Genomic DNA, 14,661 nt, shown 5'->3' with positions numbered 1-14,661 from the left:
AAGGAGAAAGTCGACATAACCTTAGTGCAGAAAACTCATCTGGATGATGAGGAACAGTTCTGGTCAGCCTATTATAGGAAGGATATTGTTAAACTAGAAAGAGTGCAGAAGAGATTTACGAGGTTGCTGCCAGGACTTGATGTTCTAAGTTATAAGGAGAAGCTGGATAGGCTGGGACTTTTTTACCTGGAGCGTAGGAGGGTTAGGTGTGATATTATAGAAGTCAATAAAATAATGAGCACAGAGAAGGTATATAGTCGACATCTTTTCCCTAAGGTAGAGGAGTCTAGAACTAGAGGGCATAGGTTTAAGGTGAGAGCAGAGAGATACAAAAGAGACCAGTGGGGAAGTTTCTTCACACAGAGGGTGGTGAGCATCTGGAACGGCTGCCAGAGGCAGTGGGAGAGGCGGGTACAATTTTGTCCTTTAAAAAGCAGTTAGACAGTTACATGGGCAGGGTGGGTATAGAGGGATATGGGCCGAATGCTGGCAAGTGGGGCTAGCTTAGTGATAGAAACTGGCCGGCATGGACAAGCTGGGCCGAAGGGCCTGTTTCCAAGCTGTAAACATCTATGACTCTACCTGGAACAAAAAGAAACCTTGCCTCAAGTTTGTTAAGCTCCAATCACCAGGAGCGAAGGGAGGAGATGGTCTCCCGAAAATCAGGCTTCATCAATTGGCCTCTCGTCTTAGGTTCATAAGGGACTGGGTTAGGATGGGCCCAACATTCATCTGGCTCAATACAGAAGCAGACCAGTCAGGTCTCCCTCGATCCAAAACTGGCATAGGCTGATTATGGAATGCATCTCCATGCAATATTTAATGTCTATAATTCATTCCGAGTCTGATGCATTGGGTAAAGTATGGGACTCCTATCTCAAATACATACGCTCCAATTTGACTGACTTGCCATGAGTGAATTCAATTTAACTTAGGCCGGGAGTAGGGCACAGTGGTTAATGCTGCTACCTCAGCGCCAGGGACCCAGGTTCAATTCCAGCCTTGGGTGGCTGTCTGTGTGTAGTTTGCACATTCTCCTTGTGTCTTTGTGGGTTTCCTCCGGTTGCTCCAGTTTCCTCCCACTTTCCAAAGATGTGCAGCTAAAGTGGATTGGTCACGCTAAATTGCCCCTTTGTGTCCAAGATGTTTAGGTTAGGTGGCTTGACCATGATCAATGCACCGGGTTATGAGGATAGGATGGGAAGTGGGCTTCAGTGAAGTGTTCTTTCTGAGGCTCACTGCAGACCTGAGGGGTGAATGGCCTTCTGCGCTATAGGAGTTCTATGTCATCTATGTTGTGTTATTCATTTTAATTTGTATATGCTGTTAGTCTGTTTGTAATATTTTACAAACTGAATTGTTATCCTCTGTTTTTATATAATCTTACTCTCTTTCCACACTCACTATTTTAACCTGTTAACTGGTTGTTCAATTGATCTGGCATTTCATCTCGAGGCTCTGGTCCTTCAAATACCCTGTTCCAAATTAATTCTGCAATGTGTTGCTTGTTGGCAATGTCTCTTGTTCCGTTCTGTGCCCATTTTGCAGCATTTTTTCTGTTACTCTGTTGCATTCATTGTTTAAAAAATTATTTAAAAATAACAACTTATTAAAAATCTGTCCAACTCATCCGTGAATATGTTCAATGAGCCCCACACCCCACTGGTCCCTGTTGAAAATAAATCCAGAGACTAACAACCCTCTGAGGGAAGAGATGACTGGAAATATATAACATAACTACAGTACAATATTACAGGGCTAGAAATAATAATAAATGTACTTTATTACAGAACCATAAATAACATATCTAATCTGTACCATAGAACACGAGACATGTCTCTGTCCGGTATTAATTTACTGTCTCCTTAAATGTCAGCCATTGCCTGGAGAAACCAGCCGTTCAATTGTGAACCTTAGGAAAGAGACCATCCTTTTAGCCAGACGAATAAATGTGTCAAGTTAAGGGAGCAAAGGATGTAAATGTCTTTAAGAGAGAGAGACCTGGGCCAAGCTTTGCAGAGTCTGCACCCTCCCTGGATTCACTTCCTTTCCCTTCAGTTGCTGCAAGTGACCAATTGAAGGTCAGAATGAGAAAAGAAATGGAAAGGGGGAGAAAATAAAGTGTTTTACTCGCAGATATTGGAGACAGGAGTCGATTTCAGTCCGTGCAAAGCTCAATCTTCATTCACAAAAACACGCGCTGTGATTGGCTGGTGGACCAGAGTACTTCCGGTCCTCAAATTCGACCCATTGGTCAATACCTCAGCCTGAAGGTTAGGGGGTGGGCTCTACCCCGCACATGCGCAGTCTCCCTTCCTTGGACATGCGCAATCTTGGATCGAGGGGGGAGATCACCGAGCGGCTTCTCGCTCTGGCCGGAGCCGGTTGCCTGGAAACCTTGTCTGGGGCAGGTGTGGAGGGAGGGGGAATAATTGGTGGGGGTGGGGGCTCTCGTGTCCGCGCGCCGGGCCTTCCCGTGTCTGCGCATCTGGGCCTTCCCGTGTCTGCGCGCTGGGCCCGCGCACTGGAACCCGGAGATATGTTTGGGGCCTTTCCGCGGATGTGGAAGAATGTGCGGGGGGGGGGGGGGGGCGCGGGGGAGTGCGCACGCGCGGGCTCGCCTGCTGGCGGCTTTGTTTTATTGATTGTTTGGAGCTTTTTGTCTTTGGTGCAGCTGATGTGTTTTTGCATCGTGACTATTGTGCTTTGTGTGTTTACCCTGTCCTCTGCCTTGGTCTCTTGGGCAATGGAACCGCCTTTTGGGGCTGAACTGTGCCCCTCCGGGGAGGGGAGGGGTCTCTCTCGGTGTCGGTGTGTCCTTTCCTGATGGTCGGTGCTGCTCATTCTCTCACACACACTCTCACAGACCGGCACATGCAGCATTCACTCAGATCCTCCTTCACACACGCCTGCTCTTGCTGACATGCATGTACTGCTTCCACACCCATACTTTCCCACAAGCACGTTGGGTCCGTTCCCACCGATGGGGGTCTACCGCTGGGAGGGGGGTCGATGGCGGCTTTGTTTTCTTGCTGATTGTTCTGTATTCAGCTTTGTCCTGTTGCATTGTCGAATTGTTAACAAACCAAAAGCTCCAAAACTTCCTCCTCCAAAACATCTGGGAGGAAATCAATGTTTCCCCCTTTTCTTATTCTCACCTTCAGTTGGTCACTTGCAGCAACTGAAGGGAAAGGAAGTGAATCCAGGGAGGGTGCAGACTCTGCAAAGCTTGGCCCAGGTCTCTCTCTCTTAAAGACATTGCAATGAAATGAAAATCGCTTATTGTCACAAGTAGGCTTCAAATGAAGTTACTGTGAAAAGCCCCTAGTCGCCACATTCCGACGCCTGTTCGGGGAGGCAGTTACAGGAATTGAACCGTGCTGCTGGCCTGCCTTGGTCTGCTTTCAAAGCCAGCGATTTAGCCCTGTGCTAAACAGCCCCTTTGCTCCCATTGACATCCTTTGCTCCCTCAGCTTGACACATTTATTTGTCTGACTAAAATGTCTCTTTCCCAATGTTCACAATTAAAGGTCTGGTTTCCCCAGGAGATGGCTGACATTTAAGGGGACAGCAAATTAATATAGGCCAGAGATATGTTTAGTGTTATATGGTACATAATAGATATACTATTTATGGTTCTGCAATAAAATACATTTCTTATTATTTCTAGTTGCATAATATAGTACTGTAGCTATGTTATATATTTCCAGTCATGGAGTCATTACAGCACAGAAGAAATCCATTCAGTAACTCGAGTCCATATCGACTGTACAACAAACCAGTCAGTTCCATCCCCCCGCTATTTCCCCGTTCCCCTGCAAGTTAATTTCCTTCAAATACTGGTCCAATTTTATTTTTAAATCAATATTCGTCTCCACTTCCACCTCCATCGTAGGCAGAAAATTCTTAACCACTCGCTACCAAAATTAAATCCTTCCTCAGGGTGGCACGGTAGCACAGTGGTTAGCACTGTTGCTTCACAGTGCTAGGGACCTGGGTTCAATTCTTGGCTTGGGTCACTGTGGAGTCTGCACTTTCTTCCAGTGTCGACCTGGGTTTCCTCTGGTTGTCTCGGTTTCCTCCCATAATTCCCAAAAGACACTTGTTTTGTGAATTGGACATTCTGAATTCTCCCTCAATGTACCCGAACTGGCGCCGGAGTGTGGCGACTAGGGGATTTTCACAGTAACTCCATTGCAGTGTTAATGTAAACCAATTTGTGACACTAATAAAGATTATTATTAGATCCCCCCCCCCCTTTTATCTAATCAAAAGACGCTTGGATGAAGATTTTCACTTCTTCAACAGTGAGCCTGGATCCCTCATGAATCAGCCCCTCAGGAGAATTGGGAGGATGAATATTAGACACAGCAGAGTGAGAATAGAGGGAGAGTGTGTGGTATGGAGAATTACAACATTTGGGGAACGAGTGAGGAAAGAATGTTCCAGAGAAACTAGAATTGTCTGTTCTGAATTTCTGTCCTGGATTGACAGTGATGTCTTTTGTTAACATCTTTTATAGGATATCAGAAGGTTAGAATCTACAGACTGAAATCTCAAACCAAACGTCACATCAAGATCTGGTGGACTCGCTCCATTCGCTGGGACTAGAATATCATAAGCTGTTAAATCTAGAAAAGAAAATGTTTCTCTGTTCTGACGGCTTCAAAAGATTTTAAACATCAGTGTGACTGGAAAAGCACCCAGACACACACACAGCGAATGAGAGTGTTCAAGACCACTGACTGGAAAGAGCTTTAACCAGTTACACAGCCAGAAAAAACATCATACCATTCACAGCGGGGAGAGAACATACACGACTTCTGTGTGTGGACGAGGCTTCAACTGATCGTCAAACCTGGAGAAACACGAGGACACCCAAAACATGAAGAAACTCTGGAAATGTGGGGACTGTGGGAAGGGATTCAGGACTCCATCTGCACTGGAAGCTCATCGACGCAGTCACACTGGGGAGAGGCCATTCACCTGCCCTCAGTGTGGGAAGGGATTCGCTCTGTTATCCTACCTGCGGACACACCAGCGAGTTCACACCGGGGAGAGGCCGTTCACCTGCTCTCAGTGTGGGAAGGGGTTCACTCAGTTACCCAATCTGCAGACACACCAGCGAGTTCACACTGGGGAGAAGCCATTTACCTGCACTCAGTGTGGGAAGAGATTCTCTCACTTACCCAATCTGCAGAGACACCAGCAACTTCACACTGGGGAGAGGCCGTTCGCCTGCACTGAGTGTGGGAAGGAATTCATTCAGTTACTCAGTCTGAAGACACACCAGCGACTTCACACTGGGGAGAGGCCGTTCGCCTGCACTGTGTGTGGGAAGGGATTCACTCAGTTACCCAATCTGCAGAGACATCAGCGAGTTCACACTGGGGAGAAGCCGTTCACCTGCACTGAGTGTGGAAAGCGATTCACTCAGTCACCCGATCTGCGGGCACACCAGCGAGTTCACACTGGGGAGAGACCATTCACCTGCTCTCAATGTGGGAAGAGATTCACTCAGTCATCTAACCTGCTGATTCATCAGCGACGTCACACCGGTGAGAAGCCGTTCAGATGCTCTGTGTGTGGGAAGAATTTCATTCAGTCATCCCGCCTGCTGCAACACCAGCGCATTCACACTGGGGAGAGGCCATTCACCTGCACTGTGTGTGGGAAGGGATTCACTCGATTATCAATCCTGCAGACGCACCAACGAGTTCACACTGGGGAGAGACCGTTCACCTGCACTGTGTGTGGGAAGGGATTCTCTCAGTTATCCCACCAGCAGTCACACCAAAGAGTTCACAGATGATTACACGGGGTCAGATTCAGCTGTCGATGTTGATGTTAATCACATCCAGGATCAACCATGTTCATTCATATAATTTACAGTGCTGAAGGAGGCCATTCGGCCCATCGAGTCTGCACCGACCCTTGGAAAGGGCACCCCACTTAAACCCACACCTCCACCCTATCCCCATAACCCCACCTCACCTTTTTGGACACTAGGGGCAATTTATCAACCTGCACATCTTTGGACTGTGGGAAAAAACCGGTGCATCCGGAGAAACTCGCACAGATACAGGGAGAACGTGCAGACTCCGCACAGACAGTGACCTAAGCCTGGCTATCATACCTGGGACCCTGGAGCTGTGAAGCAACAGTGCTAATCACGGTGTTACCATGTCGCCCATTCTGACATCCTTCACTCCCTCTTTACACATTTATTTGTCTGGCTAAAAGGATGGTCTCTTTCCTAATGTTAATAATTCGAGGGCTGGTTTCCCAGGAGTTAGTGGACATTTAAGGGAACTATAACTAATATAGGACAGAAACGTGTCAATTGCTATTTTAATAGAATTTACATTGCAGAAGGAGGCCATTCGGCCCATCGAGTCTGCACTGGCCCTTGGAAAGAGCACCCTACCTACTACCCACACCCTCATCCTATCCCAGTAACCCCATCCAACCTTTTTTGGACACTAAGGGCAATTTAGCATAGCCAATCCACCTGACCTGCACATCGTTGGACTGTGGGAGGAAACCGGAGCACCCGGAGGAAATCTACGCAGTCACGGCAAGTGCAAACTCGGTACAATCAGTGACCCAAGCCGGGAATCAAACCTGGGTCCCTGGAGCTATGAAGCAACTACTATAGAGCCCCCCCCCCCACCCGATTAGATGTTTTATGATGTGCATTACAAACGATCTGAACTTTCAAAATACAATAATGTTTTCTTGCTCAAAGCAAAACAGCTTGCGCAGACTTAGAGTTAGAGTAGAAATATGAAAATACGAAATAAAGATAGTAGACAGCTGGGCAAATAGTATAGAGTGATTCTAGAATGGAAAATGTCTGCCAGGCCCCCTACCTTGAAGGAAAATGTTATAAATCTGAGTCCATCTGTTCCTACCCCTGTCACATGCTGATTGGTTTGGGTGAGTTCCCAATATATTTGATTGGATGATTAGTTGTAAATCATCAATATGTAACATAGGTCTGACTGTTGCACCTTTGGGTGTTTTCTGTGTGTGGGAATGTAACACTTATCAGGTATTTGCTGACTGTTATACTATTCATATTTTGAACAATGGTAGATTCATGTTAACTATGGTGCTCATTTTGACCTTCAGTAGAAATGATGCGTTTGCTTCTAGTTAGACTGCAAATGTTTCAAATGAATTCTGTATGCTTTGCAGATTTCTCTGTAAGCTATGTGTTTTTTTTTAATTTTAATGAAACTGATTAAACTCTGTGGTTTAGTAGAGAAACCATTTAAAATGGTTTTTAAACTGGGTTGTATTTAAAACGAAATGGCTAAATCAGTGATCCTTTTACCTATCAGAAATAGCTGGTTTCCTTCAGTCCTCCCTTTGATAGATCGAAAGATTAAGTGAGATGTGTCATAATAAAACAAAAGGAAGGAGAAATACGATAGGATAGGAAAAGCGCAAAGAGGAACTCATTCATATTGTCTTTGATGGTTTCCTTGTTTGAAAACAGCCTTCAACAATAGAGCGGGCAAGCTTTGCATTTCAAGCATTGCAGCAAAAATTCTTTAAAAATTATTATTATTCAATAACAAGTAATCAATTAATTGAATTTGATTCTGCTGATTCAGTATTAATCTTTTAGCAATACACTAGTAATTAAGTCAAATAATTGATAGGTTAGTCATGGTTCAAGAATGATATTTTAGTTCCATTTCATTAACTGGTGGTGCAGTGGGATTAATGTGAATCATTCTGATTGGTGGGGCCCTGCATTTCATGAATAGTTGGCTAACGCATTTGATCAACAGGAATGTTACGTAGATGATGAATCCTGCTACACAAAAGAAAAATATTCCCTGTACTATGGACATTCCTGTGGCTCCCAACCACCCGCAATGTTTCTCCCAGATAGAGATATCTGAGGGTGTGTCAAGCTTTCTGACTTCTTGAATGTGTGCTGCCAGATCTTTAACTTCTTTTGAATTATCTGGAATGAAAGTTCAACACTCCGCACCAATCAGGGCGCAGGTGCCACCTTTTTCGGCTAACACATAGTCAAGTGCCATTCGATTTTGTAATGCCACGGTTCGAATGGCTCGCATTTTGTCAGATTTTATTTGGGCCTCTCACATGAAGGCCAGAGTTATTTGGGAAACCGGGACGCACAGACTGTTGAGTGTTCGCGGTCGCGGAATTTGCCGTGACACCGTGACAAGCCAGGACCGCCACCCTACGGGAGTGCATGATAGGTAAAAGCCTCTGAGCACAGTTGCCTAGTACACCGGATACGCGATTGATAGATACGACACGGTTAACACATCATGGAAAAGAGAGGCACAAGGCAAAATACTCTGATACAAAAAAACAATGATCAGAGATGGGTGAGATCCCGATGCAGCCCCCGTAGAACAAAGAAACTGGTGGGATAAACAAAAGCGAGATCCGGCAAAAAAAATAAGGCAGGAGTCATCTTAGTTCACCAGTTAGAAGAGCAAATGACAGAAATGAAGTGCGTCCCCGTGCAGCGTTACGCTAATAATGTAAACAACAGATATAAAGCCTTCACACCGTTAGAAAAACAGGCGAAATTAAAGGAATTGAGCTCTCACTCTCCCACATTCACACCAAATCATTTTAAGCATAGAAATAAAGCGAGAAAAGATAGAGGCAGTACAGATTGTACAAACCGGCAAAAGAATCACAGGAAACTGTTACAATTATGGCTAAGGACTGTAGGGTAAAGAAAGGGAACTGTAAACATTGCGGGAAATCAGGACACCACAGTCACAGTTGCTGGCATAAGACAGAATTCGGGAAATCTAACTCAATTAGCCCAAAAGATCATGCAGCATTCCTGGAATGGCTCAAGGAGACGGGAAAGAAACAGGCTCCCTGGGGATGGACATTTTAAATTAACTAAAGTTTAGACATGTCAAAAGGGAAAATAAATTAAATAAAATGAAGTTAAATCCAAAAGGTCAGACCTCGTGGTCATTGAGGAATGAAGAGGGAAGGTACAATGTCCCTTTTGCTCATCCAGAAGCATTGTAACCCAATTGATAAAATGTGGAAGCCGGGTGGATTTCAATAAGACAGACTGTGGCATAGTAAACAAAAAAGGGGGGGGCTGAAAAGCTCAATAAGCTTTTTGTTCAGAAATATCTGAGAATGACAAATCACCTCCCAAAACAAAAAAAGGGGAGTAATGTAAATACAAGATTATGGTTAGAAACTTAACAAATGGGCTCTTGTCGAGAAGAACTTCAGATCGTTTCAAATTTGCAAGATGGGATTTCCGTTTGAGATTAAGCCATTCAAGCCGTCCAGATAAATTCAGCAGTAATTCAATTCATTTGAGTTTTTAAAAAACTTGTAAGATTTCTTTCAAACACTGGTTAAATAGCGAACATTGAAAATTGAAATCAGTTTACAGAACAAGAAAGAAATTTGAGTGAAATGAAAGGACAGAATAAATAAAGTTTTAGATCACGTAAAAGACGCAAATGGCATCGTTCCAAGTTCTCCGCCCCCTTAGGTTCCGTACAAAATTTAACAGCAAGGTGTTGATCTGTAAAAACATATATGTCTCTAAGAATAGCTAATGCCTATAAAATCAATTAGTGGACATTGACTTAAATGGAATAACATAGATAAAGTTTTATGATGTAGGAGAATGGAGGATCTTGTTCAGTATTTTAATTAAGTGATTGTGAAATTGCTGTCTCTTCAAGAATCTGTAGCCATGAGAAAGGGCTAACAGTTAACTATGATATTTGCGAGCTGTGATAATGTGTGTGTTTGGTTTATGAATGTTCATATATCTCTGCTAAGATTTATCTTCTGAGAAGTAACCTTGAGTTTATAATTTGGAACTTTAGAATAGGAACCATAAGGATTTTTACCGAACTAATTTTGGTTAAAGCACTGAAGTGCTAGGTTTCCTTTGTGAGTGTGGTGGTATTTGTGAGTCATCTGACATTGTGATTTAAAGATCATAGTTTGAGTGTAATTAACAAATTTTTCTTTTCAAAAGTTAGCATTGACATTTTAAGGGTAATTTTGATACACAAAGAATTTTAATCAGGATATAAAATCACGTGTGTAAGAATAAGAAAATATTAGTTTTATGGTGTTCATTGGAAGTTAGGATAGTTGAAATACATTTGACCAATCCGGTGTTGGATTAGTCCAGCGTTAAAACTTCCCTGACACAACGCAGATGTTTTAATTCTGAGATTGCAGAATTAAGTGTAAAGGACAGATGGGTAAACAAAATATGTCCATGTTCATGTTTCTTGTTTAAACAAAAGAAGGGTGGTGACAAAATGACGTCTGGCAGAGAACTCTTACTCCACCCCTCTTCAAACCAGCAGAGAATTGACCCGTGCTTTTTAATGCCTGGATTTGGTATGTCACTCTTGCGGGGACCATGAATTGGATTCAATTTGAATTGGTTTTTGGAGCAGGCGAGGAGCTGGATTCAGGGTTTGCCCCTGTCCACACTCAGCTCTGGCTTTGTAACTCTGATAAAGCAATTTAAAAAAACAGCTGACTATGTATTTTTAATTGGAACTTACAAATTTTAAGTTTTGAATTGTCAGATATATTCAGATTAGCTAACCCACTCTCTCCCAAGCAGAATGGATCTTTTGTGTTTTACTTTACAAGCAACTGCAAGTGGAACACGATTTGCAGTAGCTTCAGGAATTTGAGATAGTTGGGTTATAGCAAACTGGCTAACTAAACAGGCACAAGCACGTCAGGGTCGGGTTCAAGCCCAACAGAAACAGGCGCGCAACCACGAGGAAAATAGATATGAAAAGATTGTAAAATATGAGAACTACTAACCCCTGGATAACAGACGTGTTCGGCCCATACAGGAACAAGCTTAATACGGACAACACCTAACACCTGGTGATGGCCAGGACACTTTTCCTTTAAATTTTCAGATTAAACATCCAAAAAAGGCTGGAACGACAGCGGAGGTTGTGGGGACTCGTGATGACTCTTGAGATCTCAGAACAACTACGAGCAGATAAGAGCGCAGGAAATCATTGATTTCACAACGGACACAGGATGAACATAGCTATATGAACTATGGTGCTTTATATAATTTTATTGACGTAATATTGATCCCAGCAGCCAGAGACTGAAACAATGGTAGAACTTATTTTAATGCGTGGCTGCAGGTACACTCGGGGAAAGACAGCCGATGCGTATACAAATTGTCACTGTACTTCTCGCAGGTTCAGGTATTGGTTATAATATGAAATAAATAGGCATTGTGTTTTAAGTAAGGTTGTTATGAAGCAGGCTGCCAATGATACGGGTGCCACTAGATTTTGAGGGCATGACAACCTACACAGGGTAAGAAGAGGCATAATCAATGATGCAGTGACTTGACTTAACACAGAAACTTCTATGGTAAAGTCACTAGACATACAAGGGATAAATGCAAAGGTGGAACAAGTTAAAGGAATAAGGAAAGGAATATTAGAGAAACCAGAGAAAGGTCTACCCAGCTTGAGAGAAGATGGCCTGGATATACAATTGAATAGGACAACAGTGTTTGGGGGACACACTAAGACAATCAACAATAATTAATAAACTAATCGACCGAGAAACAGAGACAGCTGGAAGGCTCTGACAGGGGCAGCTTGAATAGACAGCCCTCAACTGGCTAAGCTAGCCAAATGACAAGGGACGCTGGACAACTGTACTCTGAAGAGAGTAACCAGAGTATACTCAGCGATCCTCGACTGCAAAATGGACGAGATAACGGGGCTAGAGATGGTCCTGATGATCCCTATCATCACACCGGACTCAGGGCCATTCCCTCTCAACCAACTGGAGAACACTGGAATAGTACGGGCTAACACCTCCCTCAGGTACTTTTCACCGAGACCTCTGCTATACGCAGGAATAATATATGGGACCTCCCTCACGGGGTGTAAACAGAAAGGGGACATTAAAGTGTGCCCCGACCCGGTAGGACAGGGAGAGTTGGACGAATGTGGGTTAATCAGAACTCATGGTTGTGCCTTAGAGATTACACCTGTCCCCATGCATTTTAAGCTTACGGAGGGAAAGGAAAATATTGCGCCTCCACCACCATAACCTCCTATCGCTATAACTTGTTCTCCTTAGGTCCACCTAGCTACGGCCTAGCAAGGATTATTTGAGTTAGGATTATAAAGAGCCAGAGATGGTCCCACACCTTGCAGAAACTCTGAGGGAACGAAGACTCAAGATCAGTCAATCAGTTAAGCTTTACTACCAGTTAATGAAAAAAATCCATGCTTTGAAAAAAAAAACACACGAGGAACTACTTCAGAGTGAAAGTTGGTGGCAGAGAGTGTGGGAGTGTAAGATGAGCTAACTTGCAAACTAGTATGAATAATATATTTTAATTACAGACAGCAGAGTTAGTCAGGGAGGCAGGCATGATTGATATCAAGGCATTAAACGTGACATACATGGGTTCATTTGAGGGGTGATCTTTGAATCACAGGCACGGTGTACGTATGGAACATCAGGGAGGTTACATGCCCCAAAGGCCGTATTAAAACCCATCCTGCTGCCCTCATCGAATCATTGTGATCATCTGGGATTCAGTAAACTTCTTCCAGGACCAAAAGGAGGAATTGTTGGGGGACATTTTCTGATACTGGACTATGATATAAATTATAGTTGGCTCTGTAACTACATTTTTGCTCCGATATTACTTTTGAATAGTTCTGCTGAGACAAAAGGTACTCATTGGCTTAGATGCCTGTTCAGAAGAGGCATATTGTAGGAATAGTCCTTGGGCGCGATTCTCCGAAATGGAGGCAGAGTGTTTGCGGCGTCGGGAACGCAGTCGAGGTTCCCGACTGCGCGAAACTGCCCCTATCCCGACCGATCCAGGGCCCGATAATGGGCTAGGAGCGGAGCCACGTCATTTACACGCGCCAGGCCTTGGTGCCGCGTAAAGGCGGCGCCGCATACATGACGCAGCCGGTGCCGCATAACTGGCGTCACCCGCGCATGCGTGGGTTGGCCGGCGCCAACCCATGCATGCGTGGTGCCGTCCTCGCTGAGTCCGCCCTGCAAGAAGATGTCAGACGGATCTTGCGGGGCTGCGGAAGAAAGGAGGTCCTCCTTCAGAGAGTCCGGCCCGACGATCGCGGGCCAGACCCCATTTGAGGCCCCCCCCCCCCCCCGGGTGCAGGATACCCCTCGCCCCCCCGCAGGCCGCCCCCCCCCCCAACGTTCCCGCGCTGTTCCTGCCGGCAGTGACCAGGGGTGTCATTCTCTGACCCATCGCCGGGGGCTGCCGTGAATCCCGCCCCCGCCGGTTGCCGAAGTCTCCTGTACCGGATATTCGGCGGGGGCGGGCTCCGGGGTCCTGGGGAGGGCGCGGGGCGATCTGGCCCCAGGGGGTGCCCCCACGGTGGCCTGGCCCGCGATCGGGGCCCACCGATCCGCGGGTGGGCCTGTGCCGTGGGGGCACTCTTTCCCTTCCGCCTCAGCCACGGTCACCACCATGGCGGAGGCGGAAGAGACTCCCTCCACTGCGCATGCGTGGGAAACTGTCAGCGGCCGCTGATGCTCCCGCGCATGCGCCGCGCCGAGATGTCATTTCCGCGCCAGCTGGCGGGGCAACAATGCCCGTTTCCGCCAGCTGGCAGGGCGGAAATTCTTCCAGCGTCAGCCTAGCCCCTCAATGTTGGGGCTCGGCCCCCAAAGATGCTGAGCATTCCGCACCTTTGGGGTGGCGCGATGCCCGTCTGATTGGCGCCGTTTTGGGCGCCAGTCGGCGGACATCGCCCCGCTTCGGGAGAATTTTGCCCCAGGTGTGGACGGCGCCAGGGGTAACCCGTCGTTTTGGGCATGCCGCTCGGCCCATCCGGGCCTGAGAATAGCAGGGGTGCTGGAGAATCACCATTTTGGGTGTCACGGGCGATTCTCCGGTCTGCGCCGCGCGGAACTCGACGGGGCCGTTCTCGCCGCTTGGGAGAATTGCGGGAGGGCGTCAGACCGGCGTCGCGGGAAATGTGGCGACCCAGGCGGTTCTCCCAACCGGCGCGGGAGCGGAGAATCGCGCCCAGTGTATACACAATGTTTACTAATATCAGAAGGGACACAAAATGGCTGTTAGCTAAGATAGCAATACTAAAGACACAAAATGTCTAAACTAGCCACATTCCTGAACAATGGGTTGCAAGCTGTGTAGGCTACTTCATGGGAACTAGACATGGGTATTTCTAGGGAGTATGTTAACAGCCACTGATAACAACTTCACACAATAGCTCAAGGTCTCCAGCTGCAGACAGATATCTTTATGTTGAGTCTTGAGTGACTTTTGCATGAAGTTAGGGGCGGGTAAGACAACACCCACTTTAACCATATATGTGATAACTGGGATGCCAAGAAAATTGATTGACTGCATGTAATGAATTGTGACGTGAATAGAGTTGATTGATATGTTAATGAGAATGCAACTAATTCCACCCCTTGAATCTGTATGTTAACCCAATGCGAACCTTAGCTCAAGTGAGAAAGAGTGCTGCCAAGCTGGGGAGCTTTCAGATCTTTCTCCCAGAGCTCTGATATAATAAACGGCTTCTTTACTCATTCATAAAGGCCTGCGTGTGAATATTTTCACCTCTAACAACTGGGAACTCA

At 45.7% G+C, this 14,661-nt stretch overlaps 1 protein-coding gene across 1 annotated transcript in view; it reads left to right on the top strand.

The window, feature by feature from the left end:
* The window catches only part of LOC140417999 (uncharacterized), a 94,761-nt gene extending 87,477 nt beyond the window's left edge, over positions 1–7,284 (top strand). Inside the window, 2 exon segments of the mRNA XM_072501429.1 lie at positions 4,850–5,726; positions 5,729–7,284. Of these exon segments, the coding sequence (XP_072357530.1) occupies positions 4,850–5,726; positions 5,729–5,898 (1,047 nt within the window). The 3' untranslated portion in view covers positions 5,899–7,284.
* Positions 7,285–14,661: the final 7,377 nt, after the last annotated feature.

This window comes from Scyliorhinus torazame, chromosome 5, assembly GCF_047496885.1.
Source record: "Scyliorhinus torazame isolate Kashiwa2021f chromosome 5, sScyTor2.1, whole genome shotgun sequence".
Taxonomy (NCBI): domain Eukaryota; kingdom Metazoa; phylum Chordata; class Chondrichthyes; order Carcharhiniformes; family Scyliorhinidae; genus Scyliorhinus; species Scyliorhinus torazame.
The sequence above is the reverse complement of the archived record's forward strand: the minus strand, read 5'-3'. Positions and strand labels throughout refer to the sequence as shown.